Here is a 22,239-nt window from a genome sequence, read left to right as displayed (position 1 = left end):
AAAGTTTGGCAGATCTGTAAGAGGTGGCGGGTATCGGACCGCATCACGGCATTACACAACCGTGTATAGCCGCGCCGCCCGCATCCCCGCAAACCGCACCTCGAGCCGTCCCTTAATCCATCCTGCATCTCCCTTGTCGAATCAGCAAACCCTCCAGCCCATAATACTCGTCATAATGTCGGACTCCCACGACGACTCTGACGGGCCTGAGAGCCGTCGTAAGAGAATTCGCCAAGCCTGCCTCAATTGCAGGAAGAAGAAGGTTCGCTGCACGGGTGAGAAACCAATATGCCAGTTTTGCAATCGGCTTGGCCAGCCTTGTGTTTATGCGGAGGATGGGAGGAGTCTTAGAAGGACGAATCTGGCTGTTCAACCTGCTTTGGGGGACGTGCCTGAGGCTATCATGGTATGTGGCCCACTGTTGTTGGGATGGTGATGCTGACCTTGGGTAGGATAACATCACGTCAAGGTTTGCGTCTTTAGAAGATCAAATATCAACGCTACAAGCGACAGTCGAAAGGTCAGAGTCATTAATCTCTTGTACACATTGGTGATTACATTCTGATCAAGACATAGACTGCTGCCGCTGGTCACAAATCAGCAACCGCCAAACAAACGTACACACTACCAAGCCAACACCCCGGCCCCCGTTCTTCTTCAAACCCCGTCAACGATACAATCTCATGCCAATGAACGTCCCCAACCAAGCTCCCTTCTCTTTGCTGCCGATGTCTACTTCCGCTACTGTCACAGCCAACCTTACTCCCTCTTTCATGAACCAACCTTTCGGCAACGCCTGGCTGATGACACGCTGCCGACCTATCTTCTCTGGGGATTCTTGTCTGCCGCAAGACGATACTCATCTCTACCAGTCACTCAAGTCAACTGTTCCGACGATGCATCTAGCTACGCTGCCAAGGCTTGGGAGACTATAGAACTTCCTTGGACTGGTAATGCGCCACCCGAAAAGATTTTGACAGTTATCCAAACAATTATATTGATAGTTAGCACTGAGGTTCCAGGTGAGTCAGACGATCATGAATAAAACTGTTCATACTTTGGAAAAGTCACTAACAAATCGAATCGGCTAGCTGGTCTCTGTAGCCAGGCCCATATGAAGCAGGGTTTTGCTATTCGTCTTGCCCAGAATAATAAGTTTCACCTGGAACCCGACCCATCACTTCCACTAGCTGAGCGTGAGGAAAGAAAAAGAACTTTCTGGTCGCTATATCTCCAAGACAAACTCATCAGCCTCTCTCGTGGACGATTTTCCGCCATCCGGGACGAAGAATGCAGGGTGTCTTTACCATGCTCTGAGGATGCGTTCAAGGAAGGCCGCGAAGAAAAGACACCCTTTCTCGACGAACTGACGGGCGATTGTGTGGAACAAGAAGCTATCGACGGATGCTGTGCACTTGGCCTAATCAATGTGATGGCATCTATCCTTGGCCGGGTCTCGCATTACGTTTTACATGATACACAAACATCACAGATGGGACTTCCCTGGTCTTCAACAGCGCCTTACGCTACTCTATCATCGGCATTGCTCCAAGCAGAACACTACTTTGGAATGAATGAAGACCCGATAGAAAGTCTTAAGCAACAATGCACGGTGGATGGCGTCGTTGATCAACTACTCGCGAGCTCCTTCATCTTCGCCAAGGCTATGTTCCACTTGTCCCACTGTCTACTTCATCACCCATTCTTGATTCAACAACGGCTTCAGTCCGGTAAACAAAAGGCCCCGTCAGTGTTCATGAAGACGGCCTGGGAAAAGTGTAGGACGCATGCGAAGAGCATCACGGATCTACTAGATATGAAGAGCCAGAACGTGCCTATACTCACCTCTATTTATGGATATTGTATCATGGTTGCTGGTACAATTCATGCTTTGTCTTTGAATGATGAGAGGGACCATATCCGAAAGGAGAGTCAGAGACACTACCGTGCGGCTATGGAATCATTACAAGACCTGTCATGCTACTGGAACCACGCCGCTCTAATGGTAAGCCTATACTGCTTTTTAACTTCAAAAATGAATTCTAATTCTTAGCCTCATAGGTCAAACGACTGGAAAGATTCCATAGCCAGTGCGAGACTCGCGGACAAGAGCTTTCCCCCTCAAACGTCGAGCGAACTCCCGGAGACGTCAAAGCCCTATGGCAAAGTGTCGACTACACGTCTTTATCAACTCCAACGAGACCTGGAAGTCCGACACTGGCAGGCCAAACTTCAGTTGAAGCCGATTGGGCATTATCAAAGGATATGTTTGACTTCAGTGGCTTTGGCGGATTTGCAGAAGGCGTTGATGTCTTTAGTATTTCGTTTGTTGATGGCGATATGACTCTTGGCGACGAAATTCCGAATATGGTGCAAAATTGGGCAGCTCCGGAAAAGGCAGATTGATATCGCTGAAGATGGAAAAAAGGAAGTCGTGATTTTCTTTATACGTAGCGACCTAATTATCTCACAGCGTTCTAGTTAGGCCTCAATGATGACAATAATCATCATTCACTACCAAACACAATGCCGTTCTTTTTCCTCATATCCTCCATCACGGTGAGAACGCTTCGACTGAGTGCCCTCAAGTCAGCTTCAGCCTCCCGATCACTTTCCTTGATAATACGTCCAAGCTCCTTGGCCTCCCAAGTCAGGTTCAACATATCTGTATACTCAGGGCTGGTATCCCCAAGCTCCTCAGACTCTTCTGATCCTCTTGGGACGAACTCCATAGTGCAAATGTCTGTGACGTTCGAAGCCTGACCACCAAAGATCTTGATGGTTCCCTTCTCACAGTAGATCTCGGTTGGTGCATGTGAGTCATAGATCTTGCTCGTGCGAGCCGATAATGTAAAGCTCTGCTGGTGCTTTGAAGACTCAGGCGTGTAATGGAACACGATGAGACCACCGCCATCAACACCTGTTTCAAGAATGACTGGGAAGTATATCTGAGATGAGGGCTTGCCAAATAGTCGGACCGCGAATGTGACAGGATAGCAACCCATATCCCATAAACATCCCCCACTGAACTTGGGAGACGCAACATTTGGAACATTGCCTTCTGTGCTGTCTCCAAATAATGGCGAATACACTGCCATAGAGAGGCTTGCCCCATAGACCTTCCCAAACTTCTCCGCCCTAGTCTTCTCATCATCAAGTAGTCTCTGAAGTGTCTTGAAGTTGGGCTCCTGAATGTGGCGATAAGCTTCCAGAATGAAGAGACCTTTGGAGTCGGCGAGTCCGTATAGAGTCTCGAGCTCCTTCATGTTAGACGCGAAGGGCTTTTCCATGATAACATGTCTGCCAGCATTCAGCGCTTTGGTGCCCTGTTCATAATGCAACGAGTTGGGCGACGCAATGTAGACAACATCGATGTTGGAACCTTTGGACAGCATGATGTCCAAATTATCGTAAGCTTCCACTGCAGAAACATCTTTGATTGAGGGCGTTTCGGAGATGAAATTTTTTGCTGTATCAAGTTTCCTTGAATAAACAGCAGTGAGGGTAAATAGTTTGCTCTCATGGCATGATTGCACAAAAGAGTTGGTGATCCAGTTCGTCCCCACTACAGCGAGACCAAATGGAGCAGACATGACGACTGTGTTGATGCTGGACCTTACTAGAAACGAAAAAAATATTTGCAGAAAAGCTGAGCGTTTGAGAGCGAAACCATGACTATCTTATAGCTGTGAGTACGTGACATCATGGCGATGACGGTGAGAAGTCCGTAACCTGAAAATTGACATTGGTGAAGCCATTTGGCGGCACAGCATTTGCAGTATTACCTCAATCTGGCAATTGTCGGCGAGTCTAAGGGAATAAGGGCGGAAGGGTGCATTAGTGGATTACCTGAGGTGAGTCTGTCGGCCATCTGCTCTTTGCTTCCCTGCAGAACACCAAAGACACGAAATTATCGCATCGTCGTAATGAAAGGTGATTCCGAATGACCCGTTTGCATAACAATTCGGAATCTGTCAAAACCATGTGGAAATCGCCGAGATGTAGCTGATTGGCTCGTGGATTGAAACCTCGATAATGCCGTGACCGGGGTCGTATAAGAGCCCGAGATACCGAGTTTATCACGTCACGGAAATACCGACACCTGGAGATTTCCAACTCTTACAATGCTTCGACACATGCTCTGATAAACTTCACACACCGAGATTGTTTGAGTATTGAAGAATATTAGTCGATAATCATGAATGGTGGCTCGGATTTCCAGCAGCTTCAAGACTCGCCTTATCATTCCGATGCCTCCGCGCCAGCGCCCAAAACGCCTCGGGTCTTGGCGTGCAACCACTGTCAGCATCGCAAGGTGAAATGCAATCGCGTGTTTCCTTGCAACAACTGCATAAAGGTAGGTTCTTAGGCTTTGGAGGATCGCATTGAAGCTAACACGCCCAGGCCAATGTACCTTGCGTGCCATCAACGCCTGCTCCAGCGCGCAAGAGAAGAGCGCCAAATGCGCTACTGCAAGAGAGGATCAAGAATCTTGAGGCTCTTCTGGAGCAGTACACTTCCCAAGACTCGCCCAAGCAAAGTTCTGACACAAATGGATTGACTCCCCATGATCCGATGGAATTATCTGCCAGATCTTCGCCGGCTCAATCTAACGGACACGGCGCTCAGACGCCCACTGGCCCTGGCAAATTGGTAGTTCGGAATGGCGGGTACAAATTCCTGGATAGCTACATTTGGGGGAGAATACATGAGAATGTTCGAGATCCCGTCTAATGTCCGATTTCCCAGTCCTTGACTAACATCCAATGCACAGATCTCAGAAATGCGTCATATTCTTGATGAGGACACGTCAGATGAGGAGAACTGCCATCCCACGGATTCACCCGCGCCCCACGAAGACGATGACCTTCTATTAGCCAGGACTTCCGCTCTGAGTATCAATGATCAAGCTCCTTTGCCTTTTCAGATCCTTCGTTTATGGCAGGTGTTTCTCGAGAGAGTCAATCCTATAACCAAAATGATCCATACTCCAACTACAGAGCACTTGGTAATCGGCGCAATGACAAACCACTCCGAAATATCGCACAAGAACCGAGCACTTTTATATGCCATCTATCTTGTTTCTGCAGTCACTTTGACAGGCGAGGAAGCAATGACGATGTTGGGCTTGCACAAGGATGAAGCTTTGCAGATATTCACACAAGGCCTGAAAATGGCCCTGAACAAGGTCAACTTCCTTAGGAACTATGATATGGTTGTTCTACAGGCTCTCGTACTATACTTGGTTAGACATCAGAAGCTTAACGAGGTGTAGCCCAGAGCTAATCGCTTTTTAGATCGCCTTGGAAGGCCGCAGTAATCATGACGCCGTATGGGTACTCAGCGGCGTAGTCATTCGCATTGCTCACAAGATGGGCGTCCACCGCGATGGAGAAACACTCGGCCTGACGCCTTTCGACACAGAGATGCGTCGCCGAGTTTGGTGGCGGATCGTCATACTGGACTGCATGTACGCCGCAACGTCTGGAATGAACCCAACCCTGTTACCGCTGGGTTGCGACACCAAGCTCCCACATAATATCAACGACACAGAATTCTCGCCAGAATCCAAGGTGATCCAGAGCAAGCAAGGGACCACAGAAATGGCCTTTGCTCTGATTCTCTATGAGATCGTTCACTTTGTCAAAGATCATCATATGACCGATTTCGAACACCTTCTGCTAGGAGGTCAAGACGTGGAGCCTGGAACGCCCGACTATGATCTCTATCATGAGTCGCTTGGAAAGTTGGAACAACTCGCTGATGAGTTCGACAAGAAGATGAGTGAAGTTGAGAAGCAGTACTGTGATCCGACAGGAGGTCCGCTTCATGTCTTCGCACTGGCGTTGAGGCCTCATATTCTGAAGGAAGTCAGAACAATGGCGACACCGATGGACGAAACACCAGAATGGGGGACTGAAGTAATGAATTCTCACGATAACTTCTTTCGAATCTGGCTTGCACACAATGAGAATGAATTTGCGCTTCATGATCTCATAGCGAACGGCCCCTTTGCGTACTCATCAAAGTCGCACTTTCACTTCGATTCACTCATCTTTCTCGCGGGTCAATTGGTCCATCGCTCACCGGTTGGGCCTTTTACGGAGCGGACATGGAGCCTCTTCCATAGGTTTTATCGCGATCATGAGGAGCTTTGGAATCTATCCCAGCTTAAGAACTTTCAGCTCGCAAGATTGCTGCTCAAAGCTTGGGAACCAAGACAAAGGGCTCTCGAGCAGCTTGGGGCTCCCTTCGAGGTTCCTGAATGTGTGCAGAAGCTTCGGATTGCTATCTCGCAGACTGGGTTGTCATGGATGAGCCCTAGAGAGTTGCCCTTCCAACCCACGAATGGCGGTGGCCTAGGAGGTATGGATCAGATACAGATGGGCGCAAACGGGAGTGCTTCAACGGATATGTTTCAAAGCCCGACTATGGCTGGGGACTGGTCCATGGCTGGCAATATTCCAACCATGGACAGTATGGATACGCAGACGCCAGTTCTTCCGATCTTTGGCTTCTTCAATAGTACGACATGGTAGGGTTTGCATTTTTGGGCAATGCGCGGCAAGACTATGGGTATTTGGGAGTTATGAGCTTAACAATGAATAATATTTATCTGTTATCCGATTACTAGAAACTCGAGCGCCTTCATACTTCACCTGTCAATCAAGTTCACAAAATCTTGAGGAAGAGGCTTGTCCTCAACCCAAGCTATGATACCCTCGGCAAACAATTCTGGAAATTGTAAATTCCAGGCATGAATAGCCCCCTTGATAAGAACGGCGGTACTCTTTTTCCCATCCCCGCGCCCTTCATTGCGAAACGTCAGAGCCATTTCCTTCGCACCATCAAAGTCATCACCTTGATCTCCAGCGGCGGCCAATATCCGCTTGTCCTTCTCAGCAACTGCCTTAACATCTTCGTGCTGCCACTTAGCAAGCCTGGCGTAAGCGTCATTGACCAAGCTCCAATCATTATTGGCAGCGATTTCGTTCTTTAGCTGGGTATGATCCTTGAGACCCTTCATCCACACGCTGAGAGTATAAAAGCCGCTGTTGAGAACGAGTTTGAGACCGTAGTGTAGGAGGCTGGGTCTTTCTGCTGCCCAGACTTGCCATGACCGGAACGGTGTTGAGCCAGTGACGAAAGCCGATTTAACGAGGTCTGGATGTCGGCGGATTAATTCCATCGTGGTGAAGCCGCCCAGTGAAAGGCCAATAACGTGCGCTTGTCCATCGTGGGCATGCTTTCGGATAAGATGCGCGACCGAGTCCGCGGCGAATTCAATTGACCATGGCCCTATGTCTCTCGACTGGGAGTGTTTTGGGAGATCTGGGACCAGGAGATGATAATCGCTGAGGTGGGGAATAACGTGCTCCCATTCGAGGTTGCAGCTGAAGAGGCCATGGAGCAGAACGATTGTCGTTGACGACGTGTCATTGTACGACCTGAAGAAAAGGTCTTGGAGGGGTTGAGATGCTTGCGACATGGTTGCAAAGATGAACTATGAAGAGCAGATTATCTGCAGAGTGTTATTCTGCCAGATCACGGCGGTTGCTAGGACTTCAGTTGAGCTGCGCCACTGAAATGAGTCGGCTAAGATTTATCCGAACATGGCATCACGCTTACTCTGACCTAGACAAGTTTGCCTGGGCATAACTAGCGCAAAACGACCCTGGATGAGAATGAATCTGCAGGTACCAAAGATAATAAACTGTTGACTCTAATTATAACCGCGGGAGGACGAATGTTGGTCCATGATCTGAAACTACAGGGGGTTGGCCGATGGTAACTCATTTAGACACTGTGGCCTCAGCACTGCCAGCAGCATATCATATCTTGAAGGATTTATGGAGGGTCGCTTGCGCGTCTTCGCGTTTACCAGCTTTCAGCTAATTAAGATCATCCGATCCATCTTCGCACCGCCCAAAGAAACTATTTCCATTCTCTGTTTAACTTGTTTATTTTTGCAATGCAATTACTCACTGTGTCTTTTTGACAATGCAGCGTCGTACAAGTCGCAGTCAAGAACCAGGCTACGAGATGGCTCCAGCGCCTAAACCCACTGAAACAACGCTGCAAAACAAAGGATCGACGCCAATTCTCCACAATGCGGCGGCCTCCCCTGAAGCAGATCCGGAGGAAAACAACGACGATAAGAAATATCTGACGGGTTGGAAGCTTCATTCTTTGAGCGCAGCGTAAGTAAATTACGAAAACTGATATTCATGCGATTTGAAGCTTATCGTACTAGACTCTGGATCAGTCTCTTCTTATCAACGCTCGAGACCACCATCGTCAGCACATCCTTGGTCTCCATCACAAATGCCCTCAATGGATTCATTCTTCGCGATTGGATCGTCACATCATATTTGTTGACATACACTGGTGAGCACATTGCCTCTTTCCCATGGAAAACATTTTGCTGACGGCTGTAGGTTTCTTGACTATCTACGCCAAGCTTAGCGATGTTTTCGGGAAGAAGACAATGCTTTTGCTTGCGCTACTCATTTTCACTTTGTTTTCTGGTCTTTGTGGTGCCGCAAACAATGTCGTTGACCTGTAGGCAATATGAACGTCCAGTCAGACGCCTTGCTAACAGCCTCCAGCATCATTCTTCGAGCGTTCCAAGGCATTGGCGCATCCGGTATCTACGCCATGATCCTAGCGATCGCTCCAAGCTTGGTACCTATCAGCAAATACGCAAAGTACATGGGCGTCATGTCAACAGTCTTCATCACCGCAAGCGTTCTGGGTCCTATTCTTGGTGGTGTCATCAGCCAGCACTCAACCTGGCGCTGGGTCTTTCTTCTCAAGTATGACTCGGCCTCTACGCTCAATCGTAACAGCTGACACAAGATCTTAGTCTTCCTGGGGGAGCCATCGCCTTTGTCATGGTTTGCCTCTTTCTGCCGGCTTCCGAAGAGTCATCTAATCTCTCACTTCTGAAAGTACTGCGGGCAAAGGTCCGACGCTCGAACTGGGTCCGCATTGATGTCCTCGGTATAATTCTTCTCCTTGCAGCCTCTGTTCTCCTCGTGTTCGCACTTGAGGAGGGAGGTACTCGATACTCATGGAGTAATGCGATTGTGATAGCCACATTGGTTCTGGCAGTTGTACTCTTCATCGCCTTTGGGGTCTGGGAAGTCTACGTTGAAAAGTCGCCAGGCAAGCAAGAGCCCGTGTTTCCGCCGAGTATTTGCAAGAATAGGATCTCAAGCGCCATGCTACTGTAAGTCATGCACCCTTCGACCTCTCCCCACGCACTGACTGATCGCACAGAACTACCTGCTTCGTTGGCTTCCCTTTCGTCTCGATGGTCGTCAACATTCCGCAAAGAGCGCAAGCAGTTTACGGAATGTCACCGTCTCGCGCTGGCATCATCCTACTACCTATGATGCTGACTTCTCCTGCCGCAACTGTCCTGTCGGGTTACTTGACTGGAAACGCCAAGGTGCCGCCCGCATATCTGATAATAATCGCCGCGGTGCTACAAGTTTTAGGTGTTGGCTTGACATGCTCACTGTCTACAGATGCAACTCACATGCCAGATGCTCAGTACGGATATGAGGTGCTGATGGGAGTTGGGTTCGGTATGAGTCTGGCTACCGTCTTAACCTTTGCTAGGGTGGTGGTTTCTGAAGCAAATCTGCGTAGGTGGCCTTTTTCCTGTGAGACTTGGCAGTGCTAACTAAGTATATAAAGCTGTTATGATGGGTGCACTGACGCAGATCCGTGTACTTGGTGGCACAGTCTCACTCGCAATTTGGTAATTTCCACGCGTCACGTCTTTGCTAAACATGAATTACTGACAGGCTCGTAGCGCTACGCTTCTCAACAATCATCTCAAACCGAAGCTGGGCGATCTTGTCTCTTCGGAGCAGGCAGCGGCTATCCTTGACTCCGTATCCGCAATAAATGATCTAGAACGGTCCCAGCAGCTGGCTGTGAGAAAAGTATTTGCCGAGGGCTATAATCTGCAGAATATCTTTATGACAGCCATGTCTGCTGCCGGTTTGATCGCTTCTCTATTCTTGTTGGAGAGTCATCCACGTATCGCAAAGTAGACTGCCAGAAGCTTCCATCTCTCGTAGCGGGATCTTTTCATAGACACGTAGTTTACACAATGATTTTACCAATAGATTGTATCTTGGGTCGTGAAGATGTACGAACCTTACATTAATATATAGAAGTACCTAATACTATGATATTCTTGCTTGCTTAAAGCTCGGTCGGCAGCACTGCAAGAACATGGAAAAAGAGATAGACACTGGGTGGAAGAGTAAAGGAGAGGTGCAACGCGTGTTTGTGCACCCCCCTACACTCAGGCCTTGGCAATTACATGTACTAATCAGCTTTATCTCGTAAATGCATATTTGATTATGCCCATTTCAGGCATTACCGAAGCAACGCCAGCTGACAGCCTACGTCTGACTGCCCCGCCCTAATTATCTCCTAGGACTTCATTCACCATTTGCTGCTTCCAGAAGAACCGCAAAATGACAGACATCGTCGCTGACAACGTCATAGAATGTTTTATCGCTTTTGGTAATGTTATAGACGCCTTATCGAGACGTGTTGGGTTGTTCTCACCGTTTGAGCATCACATCAGGAACGAGCAAGTGCGATTCAGAAGTTGACATGGCACCCCTGATCACCGCTTTTCAGAAACGAGCTCAACAACGATTCCGAGTTACATATCACAGAATCGGGAAGACAACCTTCGTGACTTGGTCGGGCTCCTCAGATACGCACTCTATGCTATAAAAAAAGAAAGGAATTCTTCGAACCAGCTTTCCAGCTGCGAAAATGCCATCGATATTGAGGGCTGCGACGAAAATCCTTATATGATAGAAGATCTGGTTCTGATATCCACAGACATCAGTCACTCTATCAGTTCCCTGTTGAAGGACGCATCAGCTCACGACGACGAACTATGTTACAGTGGCTCTCGAGATGTTGGAGGAAAAAGGTCAAGATCGCCGGACAGTTGTGCTGACGATGATGGCGAAGGTTCCTGTAGGAACGATGGGAATGATTCTTTTCTGCCAGACTGCGGTATTGAGCGAGAAACCATTACTAAAGACATATGCCACTACTTCGGGGGTAACCCCTCTGTGAGACTTGGCTACTGCGAGGTATGTTGAAATATGGACGTCCCTAAATATATGCTACGGCCATTCCGTAAGTATGTTACTGACTGTAGCCTCTCAAATTATGCAGGATATAAAAACAGGAAGGTGTATACGAGGATGTTTCATTAGATCCCAGAGCAAGTTAACTTTGGTAAAGTTCCCGTTCCTATGGTGATTGATGGTTGTTTTATCGCAACATCTAACTTAATTTCTTAGGCTATGGGAGAAGACTGCAGGATGACTCGATGAGATGGGAAAAATTGAAGAATGTAGCAAAGAAATCGGTAGAGGGAATGACAATAACGAGAAGTGGCGCAGATCCCGGCACCACTGTGATTCAACAAATCCTAGAGATATCTCAACCACCGCGCTACGGTCGCGGTAAAGGAAGCAACCAAGATGAAATGGAAATTCTTCCTGGTGAAGCTAGACAGGGCCACAAGGCATCAAGAGCTGAGCTACAGCTAGATCTGCGCCAGGAGTCTATAACCAAAAACCCATCAGCCACCACTTCGCCAAATACAGGCTTTTCTTCGTCCTCCGCTTTGACTGCTCCCGCAAGAGCCATCAAAATGGCCTCGAATGTTCAAGCAAAAGTCAATTCACCTGTTGAGGTTTCAAATACAACAGCAGCTTGGATATTCGGAGCAGTAGCGGCTATCACCAACGGGGTGACGGCGTTGGCGACGCGACAAACGGCCAAGGCAAGCAAAAGAAGCGCTATTGCGGGTGAGGTGGCGGCCAATGCGAGTAAGAGAAGTGCCAAAGCAGCAGAGGAAACCTGTTTGATCGCTCAGAAACATTTTGAGGCGACCGTCAAAGACAAGCAAGACCGGCCGCCTACGCCGGATACATCGCAGAATGTTTCCGGCACAGAGGCAGAGACTTCAAGTAGTAAACAACAAAAGCCAGACACGAGATCAAGAACGGTAGTTCCTCATAGCAGTGGGATGGATTCGCAATTGAATGTTCCGCCAGCCATACTGTCACCCGAACTGCCCAAAACCCTTTCCGGACGAGGACGAGTGCGAAGAACTATGTCAAACCCGACGCTTGGAAGACGGGAAAAAATTGATATATCACTCGATCTGTCGAGTGTAATGGCGGAACCGATAATAGTCTGGCCGGAGGTTCCAACGTGTGAGTTTGGAAAGCCATGTAACTGTAAGATTGTTCCTAAGAATTGAGGAAGATAAGAATATATACCTTATAATAATATTGATTCAAATATTAGATACACAGGCTAGCCCGTGTTTGTTGCATTTCGTTTTCTTGCCCTTTCCCCCGGACTATCTTTTTGTCGCATTTCTGGTACTCCATCCACCCATTTCACCCAAGACTTCCACCAACGCATAGGAATTGAATGCCCCTCCCCCCAGAGCTTGATTCGCGAACATGTCCCCAGGCAACGCTTAGCATCAACCCTCTTATCAAAATCCACAAAGATTTCCTCCAGAATTACCCTCATCAAACCTCCTAGCTCAGACTCACTGTTAATGCTTTCAACCGTCCGTCTCACTTCTTTCTGCCAGTTTGCATACCATTCGTCCCTTTCAGAGTCGCATTTGGGCTTGGGGTACTTTCTTTTATCAAGCCCGTACATCTTCTCAAGCATAATAATGCCCGTTGACCACACATCAGACCTGTCATCGACTACATCGGAGTACTTGGTTCGTGATGAAATGGCGCATTTTCAGGGAGTCGAAAGGCTCTTGCTGCGTTTGGTTCCAATGGGAAGAGGACAGCAAGAATATCCGAGTCCATTATTATGTGAACAAATTGCCGGGTGCGTCTCGAACGTCGGGACAAGAAGGCTAATGTATAGGTATGATGAGAATTCAGAGAATTCACCAGAGAACCGGCATAAAGCATTCATGTGATGGGGGCTGAAACTGGAGAAGAGATGAGACCTGTTGCGATTAGCCTGGAAAAGGATCACAACGCCGTGAACGCATGAAATTACAAACATTGTACCACCTTACAGATATCATCAGGGACATCTATTGGTTGAAAATGGTGGGATGAAAATAAATCGTAGGGCATGGTCCAATGGATTAAGCCACATAAGCTGACATGCATCAAAAGTCTTTTCAGTCTCACAAAGTCCGTAACAAAAATAAAGAATATTCCTCTACAGTTGACAGATACGTTGGTACTGTTAAGCGCCGTGCTAGACGTCCTGGCACATATTTTAGATTTTGCAAGTCTGTTTTCCATCACCAGTGTTAAATTCTCAAGATAGCTATTTACGGGTATAACTAACGATTCAAAGAAGATCACTTGTCTTTCGGTTTCTTTGGTCACCTTTTCGATGTATCTTCTTCATCCTGAGTAGTTGTTTCTTCTCCCTGAGTAGTTTCTTCTTCAGGTTCAGGTTGTTGGTTTGCCGCCTGACCCGTGTTTAGGTTTCTCTCGGTCGACCTTGACTGCGGTATTATGACCTTCTTCCTTTTTATACTCATTATGAACTATGGCTGTTAGCGCATTATTGAGACATTGGCGTTATTACTAACCATCGAGAGGTAGATAGACTTGATTTGCCAAGGGAAGAAGGTTGCTGAGCTACTTCTTGAGAAGTTAAATAGAAGTTTTAATGAAACATGGAGTTGAACTGAGAAATGAGTCTTTATGTGGGCTCCGAGTTGAAGAATAGCCTAGACGAGTTGGAACTCCTGAGCCTCAAACAGCCCCTCTCTCATGCAGGACAATCCAAGTCCAGTCATCAGGGAATCAACATATGCAGCACACACCACCACGCGTTGCGAACCTATTGGCAGCAGAATTAGTGGCGTGCCACAGCCTCCAAGGAGGCACACAAGATCAGATTCTTGGATCACTTTGGCCTCGCCTATTCCGATCTCATAGTTGAGCTGTACTTTGCCCAAGTTGGCTGGCTTGACCACGAACATTGAGCGATCCACCAATGCTGATGCCATAGTTCTATATCTGTAACCGAACCCCTTCATGGAGATCTCATCAGTTTGACTTGGGGCTTGTTCATTGTCTGAAGATTCCAGTGGCAGTCCATTGAAAAGTTCTGGAAATGAATCATCGACTTTGTGACTAAGAAGACCAAGAGAGCATGTCCGGCGAAACGGTTCACACGAAAGCCGATTCGGCAGTGCTAATACTGACAGTTCCTTGAAAACTGGGGGAAGTTGGTGGTATAAGCTTAGGTATTCGAGGTTCGCAGTTTGGGCTTCGTCTCCCATCCGCTCGGCGTCGATATTGATCAACGGGTCTCTCAATGCTACTACTGTACCAAAACAAATCCCCGAAGCAAGTAGTATCTCTTTTCCGCAACTTTGTTGAAAGCTGGCTCGAGCTACTGAGGTACCCATGGCTCGTTGCTGGTCATAAGAGATTGGTCGATCCGCTATGATAGGTGTTTGTACATCCCCCAATTCGGAACCCATGATGGTAGATCCCACGAGCCAGTTCTGTCTGCCGCACTGACATAGGAAAGGACTTCGAGAGAAGAACTAGTCTCGATAATTTCTTTGACTGCGTCTGTGTAGACTCTAGAGGTCGATCTCATCTAATCGATTTTGAGTCGTTCGGAACGGCTGTCTTTCATGTCAGAGGCCGCCAAGATGAAAAACACTTTGTCCCTCGGATCTGTGCATAGTCTCGACCAGCTATGTCTCAAGAGGCTAAGTAGAGGCGAAGAGTCTCGAGACCTAGGAGTTCGCAAAGCTAACGTTGCCCAGTTGGGAGAACTTATTGCCAACTCTGAAGGCGACATCTCGGGGAAACAGAGAATGCCGCGATACACTAATACAGACAAGAAGGAATTCAGGCCTATCATAGCTCGAAGTCTCCGTGCTTGATACTTCTTCTTCATGACAATCTTTATCCTGGGGTCTTGAAGTATTTCCATGACAGCTTCGATATCCCCTTCTGAAATGCAAAGCGCACCCGATTGTAATTTCCAAACTCGGGCCAAGCTGACTTCCCGGATAATCCAAGCTCTTCGCCAATAAGGCGGACGGTACTTTCGCTCGCCAATGACAAGTTGAAGAGAATAGAGACCATCTTCGAATACTTCTTCAAGGTGCTCTTTTCTCGGGCTGTCCAATAAGAGTGTGAATAGTTCGTCTGTCGAGCATGACCCGACCAATTCGATCAATGACCTTGCCTTTTTCATTTGTTCAACGTAGTCAATGGGACCATCCATAAGTCCAAGCCATGAAATGACACACGAGGCAGAGGAATAGATGTAACCCATCAAACTAACTTGCGAATTTCGCTCATCTACATCGGATTGATTTATGCAAATGGCGTCAATCCAAAGACAACGCGGCTTTGACTCGTGTCTCAGATAAGTCAGGGCTTCTTTCAAGTTTTTGGTAACTTGTAGCGTCGTTTCGTTTATTCTTATCGTCGCCTTATTCTCGGAGCTACCCCAAGCGTAGGAAAGGGCTTCGTAGTTGATCTTGTCTTCCAGAAGGTGAAGAGTTTCCAGCTTGCAGTTGACCCTAGTGCCATGGCTCTTTGGTAGCAGTATGCAAACTCTGATTTCAGAGTGCTTTTTATCTGAAGAGGATGGTAAAGGCTCATTATTACGATATTGAAAGTTGAGACTTGACGACGGAAGCTGTGATGCGATCGTTTGCTTTTATAACCTTGATGAGATTTGTATCTTAGAATGCTGTGGTAAGGCGGTTGCATTACGACCGGGTTGGGCTGTGAAATAACCTGAGACACCGTTTTGTGGAGGCTGAGCGTTGGAATTCATGCCCAAAGCAGACTAACTGGGTTGACCTTGTGCAGCCAGTGGGTGATCAAGATAGAACGACATAACGAGTTTATACTTAAAGAGACGTTGTAGCCTTTATAAAACATTAATACTATATTAAATAGTTTTTTTTAATATTATCCTAAACTACCTGGTGCATAGAAAATGGATCCTCAGAGTCGCTGGATAAACTATGTCTCTGTTTGTCCTTTCCTTGTATCACCACACGGTGTGTTCCTGGACCATGTCCTGGCTGCGGCCGGCTTCTCTTTTGGTCGACATCGGTACGCACTACAATTGTTGACTCCAAGGGACGTAGCTGATCCTTACTCTCAGACGAATGAAGCGTCCTGGGCAGATCATGCATTTCATGGCTCCGAGAGGTACCTGTTTGGCGAGCAGTGCCAGTGGTCCTCGAGTTCTCATGTCTCGCATATTCGGATTGGTTATGGCTAGAACCGCGGTCATGGCCTGATAACAGAGGCCGGAGAGTTGGAACACAAGCGCAGATGATACCACAGCACAACTCGCTGACTGACCAAGACGCTGATTCGACATTATGCCATGTGATATCCGTGCCAATGTTGAGGAACTTGATACGAACGAGTGAGATAAGGCACGTGCTATTTCGTGTTAGCTGCACATGAAAAGCTCACATCTAGAGGAAACTCACAATATACCGAGGCAAAAGACGGACATAAGAATCCACTTTTGTCGCCGACCGAGCTTCAGACTGCGAAGAACGGGAATCGGAAGGACCATGATTAAGATATCGGTCAAAATATTGCCCGCTGCGCCGACATAGAATGAAGATTTGTTGAGAATACAGCTGCCCTTGATCGTGACATCCCAGAAAGATGCGATAGGCACGCACATAAAAACGTTGAGAAAGATTTGAGAAAGACTCCAGCAGGTGACGAGGATTACAGAGGCGATGTATGTCTTCTTATACTGGCGTACAGGGATAGCTCGGTAGTACTGGAGGAGAAAGATTGTCTTGATGACTGCTAGGGCGAGGTTGTAGACGACGGTTGAGTAGTAAAACATCTGGTTGGTTTAGTTAGGTTGCTAACAGGGTACAAGTCAAACCTACCCTCAAGAAATTACTAATCTGTTCGCCGGAAAGTGTAGATATATGAGAGCCAAGGCCATTTCTAACGTCTGTGGTATGTTAGTAAACTATAGACGAAAATTTTATTTTGATAGGGCTCTTTTACTAGTTGCTATGATAGTAGCATCAGCGATCGTCAACAACTATTGTTATTAGCAAGGAGACTTTTCAAGATTGAATGTGACACTCACGCAAGCAAGGATTGCACATGCGTCATCGACGCCAAAGTTTCTCAGCATGATGGCCCGGGCGTAAACTCGCAGGGATACCACGATAAGAGAGACCGATGACAGGGTCGCCATAACAGCTATAGCGACCGCACCTCTAGACTCGGACGCATAATCTGAAGAAGCCATGGCCAAAGACGTCTTGTACGAAGGAGTGATTACAAGCACAAGATGGAGCACTCACCAAACTGTAGAACAGCGGCTTGGCAGAGATTTAAGTCTGTAGAAGACACAACCGACGCGAGAAAGTGGCTAAAGGACTAAAGAGTCGAGAATCGATCCAGATCAAACCATGAAATTGTGGGCTGCTTACTTGACGCCATTTCGTCCCAAGTTATGAGCGATCGGAACATGCTGCCGTCAGCTAGAGCAATCGGTAGCCGAAAACAGCCATGTGGCTTTGGGAGGAGAGTGATAAGGTTCGTTAGCCAGGGAGCAAGTGGCTGTTAGGTTTACAAGCGGCGAATCAAGATGGAGAGCGGGTTCGTCTCACAATTTCAATTATGGGCCTGTTCCGAGTGACTGGATTTCGAGTCACTGAGTCAGTAATGGACGATTAATGCGCACAGACGCTAGTACGGGGAAGAAATCCGCGGGCTCGAGGCTTGCGGACTTAGGGTGAAACCCCAGACTTGGCTTTTCCTTAACCCAAAGGAGCTGTTATAAGCTACAGCAGTTGGGCGCCGTGAATGAAAGAACAGGGAGGGGGAGAAAGTTCAGTAGTTCAGGAGAAAGGCCGTGTGTTGAGCTACTTTATAATGCAAGGGACTGCCCAACTTTGGCATTGCTGCTTGTTTCAGTAGTTCTGGGGGCCAGCTGTAGTATCTCTGCTTGGTATGCCAATACCAGTAGTGATTGCGGAACGGTTCTTGACATGATGAAATGACCCGAGGACAATCTAAGGTGACCAAGACTAGCCTCAAAAGCCGATGGAAATATCGCAGCGAGCACTAGCAGATCAAAGATCGATACATCTCACAGAATGCTGATGTTTACTATTTATTTACTGGTTCTTTGGAGCTGGGAAGACTTTACACGGATTTGGGGAAGCTCTGAGAGTTCGGAACCAATATACCGACAACCCAATACTGAACAGCATCATTTCCCTTTCCAGGCACTCTCCATGACCTCCAAAGGCGTTGTAACCTTCAAGTCCGGAAACTTGTCGTCCAGTGGGGGGAGATCTCGAGGCACGAGATACCGGCCAATGCCAGCTTGATAATGAATCATAGCGAAGAATGCCTCATCGCCTTCACCGTGGCCAATCGAAGGATAATCAGGAAAGAATGAAATCTTACCAGAATTCAACTTCTCCAGGCTATCAACCGCAACGTCAAATTTGGTGCCTATTCATGATTAGTAACTGGTAGCTGATAACGATGGACATGCTCTTACCTCTGGCCTTCTCCGCAGCCGCTACCAATTCGTTGAATGTCAAGGTGTTGGCCTGAATGGCGCTGATGGCATCCCACTTCTCAAGATCCATCAAGCGCGCAACGAATCGAGACATATCCTGAGATGTGAGGAAGCTGGCCTGGATATTTCCATCAGCTGGAATGACGGCCCATTTGCTTTTCATGTTGATGATGTTGATCCATGGCTCGAGATTACACTTCCAGTGAGGCATTCCGTAGTAGTCAAGAAACCACCCATTAGCGATGCGTGTATAGATGAGGTTGGTCTTTTCCAGCTCACTTATCGCCTCAAAGGTGTATCTGGTCAATGGTGAGAGTTCGATATCCCTATACCGATGGTCAGCCACGCTCGAATAGTCCCATTGTTACTTACTCTTTAACATGTAGCATATCGAAACTACTAATGACGAAGCGCTCGGTGGTTGAAGACCGTTCAGCGGCCTGGATTAGATTCTTCTGTGCCTGGTTTGCCTCTGGTGATACGACACTAATAGCGCAAATGAGAATGTTGACTCCTGCAGCCTCTAGGGCTTTCGTGATAGCATGAGGATCATTATAATCCACTTTTAGGTAATTCACAGCGCCCTGAGGCGGTCGTTCCTATTGCTGGTCAATATCAAGCCACCAAGTAGACCAATCTCAAGAGATTTGCTTACTTTTCTGGACAGAGCATACACTTTATGCTTCCCATACTCTACGAGACCATCAACGATGGTGCTACCCACGCTTCCAGTTCCCCCAGCGACTGCAACAACTTTCATGTTAATATGTCACGGTTCGGTAGAGACCTGGGCAAGTCTGTAATGGAAAGTAATGAATGATCTTGCAGGCAAGGAGAGTTCTGAATGAAGAATCTCTCACGCTCGGAAACCAGCTGACTTTTTGCATGATAAGCCTGTTTTTATAGAGGGGTAAAGTAAGCAGGCTTTGACGATTGACAAATACGGAAGTTTTGCCAATCGTGAGGGCAGCATTGCGGGGTGTATTACCCATCACGGTAGTAACCTCAACCTCGCCACCTCAGGTCTAAAGACTGCTGACCGCCACCAAACGTAGCATCCCCATCTTTTGACATAGCATTCTCACTTAGGGAGGAAAAGAAAACCTGGGAACTTGATCCAAAAATGACAAAAAGACTTAGGTAATTTAGTAGAAGGTTAGGAAACCTTTTTCTTTGTCTTTTTTTCTTTTTGGACGCCTTATGTCACAATCTGATGATGTTTTCTTAGGCCTCATTACAAAGAGCAGCGCCATCAAATAATTCATGGGTGAGAAGCAAGGGGGGCAGTCGCAAACCCTAAATGCTCGGTATGTGTAGTGAGAAAAACAAGGAAGATATTCGATGGAAAGAGGTTCAATTTATGGCTTTTCGACTATCATAAACCCGATAATGACAACTCCATGCGCCGGTATGTCAGTAGCTGTTCATCACAACTGACTTCGCTCATAAACAACAGGTTCATCAACCTCAACAACCTCCTTCATGTTCTCCCATAGCTTCACTGATTCGAAAACAGTCTCGCTCGCTCCCTGTCCCTCAACAAACCAGCTCAAGCCTGTGCAATCTCTGGTATCCGCATAAATCATAGTTGATAAAGCAAATCGATCATTGGCAAAGACCTCGAGAACATCGCCATCACAGAAGATTCTCAGGTGCAGCTTCTCCAACTCCTCTGAGCCGTTTCTGTCAGAGTAGAAGAGAGTGAAAGGTCCTGAAACAGTATTCTTTTCGATATCGGCTTCGTGGTTGGATTTGCTTCGATCGACGGTGATCTTCTCGCTTTGGGGGGAGAAGTGAATGGCTGTTCCTTCAGACAAGTCTTCATTGTGTCGAATCCAGAATCCAAGGCCTTGGTCGTTTGGTGAGACCTTGATTGTAGCTTCCAATTCCCAGCTTCCAGTACATGTATCTACTAGCTTTCCAAGATTGGCGCCCGTGTCAATGTTATTCCAGTAGCCGGGCTTGTCTCGCCTGAGTCCTTGCAGATCTGGCAGTGGCCGGATTCCCAAAGTCTGAACTGTGTTTGATCCACGCCCATTCTCAGTAGCCTTGATGCAACCAACATCTGCCAATGATGAAGTTAGAGTCCTCGTTACGTTTTCGACCGTGAATAAAAATAGCTCGCGAGGAATAGAGAAGTATCCGGTCCAACCCTTTGATTCGCGTCGAGCCAAGGTAAGCTCGTCCTCCTTCAACCATCCCCAGACGATCCTGTTCTTGGTGATAGGGTGCTCGTAAGAGTTGGGTGCGTATAAACATCCGTGGTCGAGGATTCCATTGTACTCGGGCTTTATCCTGGGTCCTTTTTCGGTCTGCTCAAGAGACCCAGCCATCCAAAGCGACCACTGATCACTGCCCTCCTTAGCACCAGGTTTAACCCCTCCTTCAGTTCCCATAAGCAAGAAAGGCCGCTCCTCGGACTCGTTGTGAAGGGTCATGAAGTTAACGCACTCCCAATTGACACCAAAGTCGCCGCCCCATTGACTGGAGGGGCTGTATCCTGTGGGCAAATCGATCAAAGGGCCGAGGTATGTCCACTGTGTCAGGTCGGTCGGTGAAATCGCGTATAGAAATACTGTAGGTCCGCCGTCGACAATACCTCCAGAAACAAAGCCATACAGGCTTGCCTCGCCTCTCATTTCATCCAAAGCCGGCCATTCCGCCAGGAATGGGTCTCTGAAACCTGTGACGGTGAGATCGTCGGGTTCGCCCTCCAAGATCGGGTTCTGTTCACTCTTCTGCCATGTCTTACCACCGTCTGTCGATGTTGCTACTGACAGTCCAGCACAATTTCGAGTGTACGGCAAAGTCCAGTGGATGGGAAGATTTGTGATGGATGAGTAGATGACGGTGAGTTGGCCTTCTTCTCCTTGAAGACCTGTAGGATGAAGACAGCCAGTGAAGATGCCCTTGTCATCGTAAGGCTCAGAGGGTTCTAGGACTGGATTTTGTGTGTTTTGCTTCCATGTGAGACCGTCTCTGCTTGTGTAATGACCCCAAGTGATGTCACCCCAATCGCAGGATTTGGGGTTCCCTGGTGGCAAAGTCAGCATAAGAGTTGGCCGAGATTGAATGGGTGTACTGACACTGATAAGATAGGTGGTATGTGCCTGTTGAGGGGTCATATCCGGGTGCGCACGGATCATTGATCCAACCCCGAGGTGCTTTGAGGTGGTATGTCGGCGAAGGATGCCATCGAGGGCGGGGTGTTGTGTTCTTGACCGTCATTGTAGTTCGTTTCGGAGTGCCCAAGTACGTTTTCGCCTCCGCCGTCACTTTATACTTCTCAAACGCAGTCATTAAACGTCGAAGGAATGTCAAAAGATATAAAAATGGAAGAAAAATGAAGCAACGATAAATGGTCGAGCCCGGGTTTTGCCTAATAAGTAGGTAATTCAGCCGACCTCTCTAGACCCCCAGATTACGCCCCAGCCGCTTCGGTTTGCCGATGTCGTCGGACCGACAAGACTGCAGCTGCAGCTAATCAGCCGACGAGAAGGGATTTTTGGGTGGAGATCGTGGTAGATCGTCAAAGAGCCAAGAGAAAAGGCGTGTCTATCTAGAGTTAACGCTAGGATATCCGTTGCAATCATGACGGTCCGAGATCAAATC

At 47.6% G+C, this 22,239-nt stretch overlaps 11 protein-coding genes across 11 annotated transcripts; 4 read left to right on the top strand and 7 right to left on the bottom strand.

Annotated features, from left to right (window-relative positions):
* Window positions 1–175: 175 nt before the first annotated feature.
* On the top strand, window positions 176–2,406 carry FPRO_14399 (uncharacterized protein; the record flags this gene model as incomplete). The annotated part of the gene is made up of 5 exons (XM_031219419.1): window positions 176–406; window positions 453–520; window positions 577–1,022; window positions 1,092–2,005; window positions 2,062–2,406. The coding sequence occupies 5 exons, from the start codon at window positions 176–178 to the stop codon at window positions 2,404–2,406; spliced, it is 2,004 nt and encodes a 667-aa protein (XP_031085180.1).
* Window positions 2,407–2,507: 101 nt separating this feature from the next.
* On the bottom strand, window positions 2,508–3,593 carry FPRO_14398 (uncharacterized protein; the record flags this gene model as incomplete). The annotated part of the gene is made up of 1 exon (XM_031219418.1): window positions 2,508–3,593. The coding sequence occupies one exon, from the start codon at window positions 3,591–3,593 to the stop codon at window positions 2,508–2,510; it is 1,086 nt and encodes a 361-aa protein (XP_031085179.1).
* A 605-nt stretch (window positions 3,594–4,198) lies between these two features.
* Window positions 4,199–6,539, top strand: FPRO_14397 (uncharacterized protein; the record flags this gene model as incomplete). Its single annotated transcript, XM_031219417.1, has 4 exons — window positions 4,199–4,357; window positions 4,405–4,716; window positions 4,775–5,245; window positions 5,298–6,539. The coding sequence occupies 4 exons, from the start codon at window positions 4,199–4,201 to the stop codon at window positions 6,537–6,539; spliced, it is 2,184 nt and encodes a 727-aa protein (XP_031085178.1).
* A 116-nt stretch (window positions 6,540–6,655) lies between these two features.
* FPRO_14396 (uncharacterized protein) lies at window positions 6,656–7,489 on the bottom strand (the record flags this gene model as incomplete). Its single annotated transcript, XM_031219416.1, has 1 exon — window positions 6,656–7,489. One exon carries the CDS (start codon window positions 7,487–7,489, stop codon window positions 6,656–6,658), a length of 834 nt encoding a protein of 277 aa, XP_031085177.1.
* Window positions 7,490–8,001: 512 nt separating this feature from the next.
* On the top strand, window positions 8,002–10,067 carry FPRO_14395 (uncharacterized protein; the record flags this gene model as incomplete). The annotated part of the gene is made up of 8 exons (XM_031219415.1): window positions 8,002–8,201; window positions 8,255–8,388; window positions 8,439–8,562; window positions 8,610–8,816; window positions 8,867–9,232; window positions 9,283–9,653; window positions 9,706–9,769; window positions 9,824–10,067. The coding sequence occupies 8 exons, from the start codon at window positions 8,002–8,004 to the stop codon at window positions 10,065–10,067; spliced, it is 1,710 nt and encodes a 569-aa protein (XP_031085176.1).
* A 1,361-nt stretch (window positions 10,068–11,428) lies between these two features.
* FPRO_14394 (uncharacterized protein) lies at window positions 11,429–12,322 on the top strand (the record flags this gene model as incomplete). Its single annotated transcript, XM_031219413.1, has 1 exon — window positions 11,429–12,322. The coding sequence occupies one exon, from the start codon at window positions 11,429–11,431 to the stop codon at window positions 12,320–12,322; it is 894 nt and encodes a 297-aa protein (XP_031085175.1).
* A 56-nt stretch (window positions 12,323–12,378) lies between these two features.
* Window positions 12,379–13,597, bottom strand: FPRO_14393 (uncharacterized protein; the record flags this gene model as incomplete). The annotated part of the gene is made up of 3 exons (XM_031219412.1): window positions 12,379–12,788; window positions 13,118–13,377; window positions 13,440–13,597. 3 exons carry the CDS (start codon window positions 13,595–13,597, stop codon window positions 12,379–12,381), a joined length of 828 nt encoding a protein of 275 aa, XP_031085174.1.
* A 192-nt stretch (window positions 13,598–13,789) lies between these two features.
* Window positions 13,790–14,551, bottom strand: FPRO_14392 (uncharacterized protein; the record flags this gene model as incomplete). Its single annotated transcript, XM_031219411.1, has 1 exon — window positions 13,790–14,551. The coding sequence occupies one exon, from the start codon at window positions 14,549–14,551 to the stop codon at window positions 13,790–13,792; it is 762 nt and encodes a 253-aa protein (XP_031085173.1).
* Window positions 14,552–16,015: 1,464 nt separating this feature from the next.
* Window positions 16,016–17,340, bottom strand: FPRO_14391 (uncharacterized protein; the record flags this gene model as incomplete). The annotated part of the gene is made up of 5 exons (XM_031219410.1): window positions 16,016–16,496; window positions 16,547–16,920; window positions 16,967–17,034; window positions 17,091–17,127; window positions 17,176–17,340. The coding sequence occupies 5 exons, from the start codon at window positions 17,338–17,340 to the stop codon at window positions 16,016–16,018; spliced, it is 1,125 nt and encodes a 374-aa protein (XP_031085172.1).
* Window positions 17,341–18,309: 969 nt separating this feature from the next.
* Window positions 18,310–19,387, bottom strand: FPRO_14390 (uncharacterized protein; the record flags this gene model as incomplete). The annotated part of the gene is made up of 4 exons (XM_031219409.1): window positions 18,310–18,557; window positions 18,607–18,953; window positions 19,000–19,226; window positions 19,283–19,387. 4 exons carry the CDS (start codon window positions 19,385–19,387, stop codon window positions 18,310–18,312), a joined length of 927 nt encoding a protein of 308 aa, XP_031085171.1.
* Window positions 19,388–20,054: 667 nt separating this feature from the next.
* On the bottom strand, window positions 20,055–21,855 carry FPRO_14389 (uncharacterized protein; the record flags this gene model as incomplete). Its single annotated transcript, XM_031219408.1, has 2 exons — window positions 20,055–21,661; window positions 21,714–21,855. 2 exons carry the CDS (start codon window positions 21,853–21,855, stop codon window positions 20,055–20,057), a joined length of 1,749 nt encoding a protein of 582 aa, XP_031085170.1.
* Window positions 21,856–22,239: the final 384 nt, after the last annotated feature.

Source organism: Fusarium proliferatum, assembly GCF_900067095.1.
Source record: "Fusarium proliferatum ET1 genome assembly, contig: FPRO_scaffold008, whole genome shotgun sequence".
Lineage (NCBI taxonomy): Eukaryota > Fungi > Ascomycota > Sordariomycetes > Hypocreales > Nectriaceae > Fusarium > Fusarium proliferatum.
Note: the sequence above shows the minus strand (reverse complement) of the source record. Positions and strands in the feature narration are given on the sequence as shown.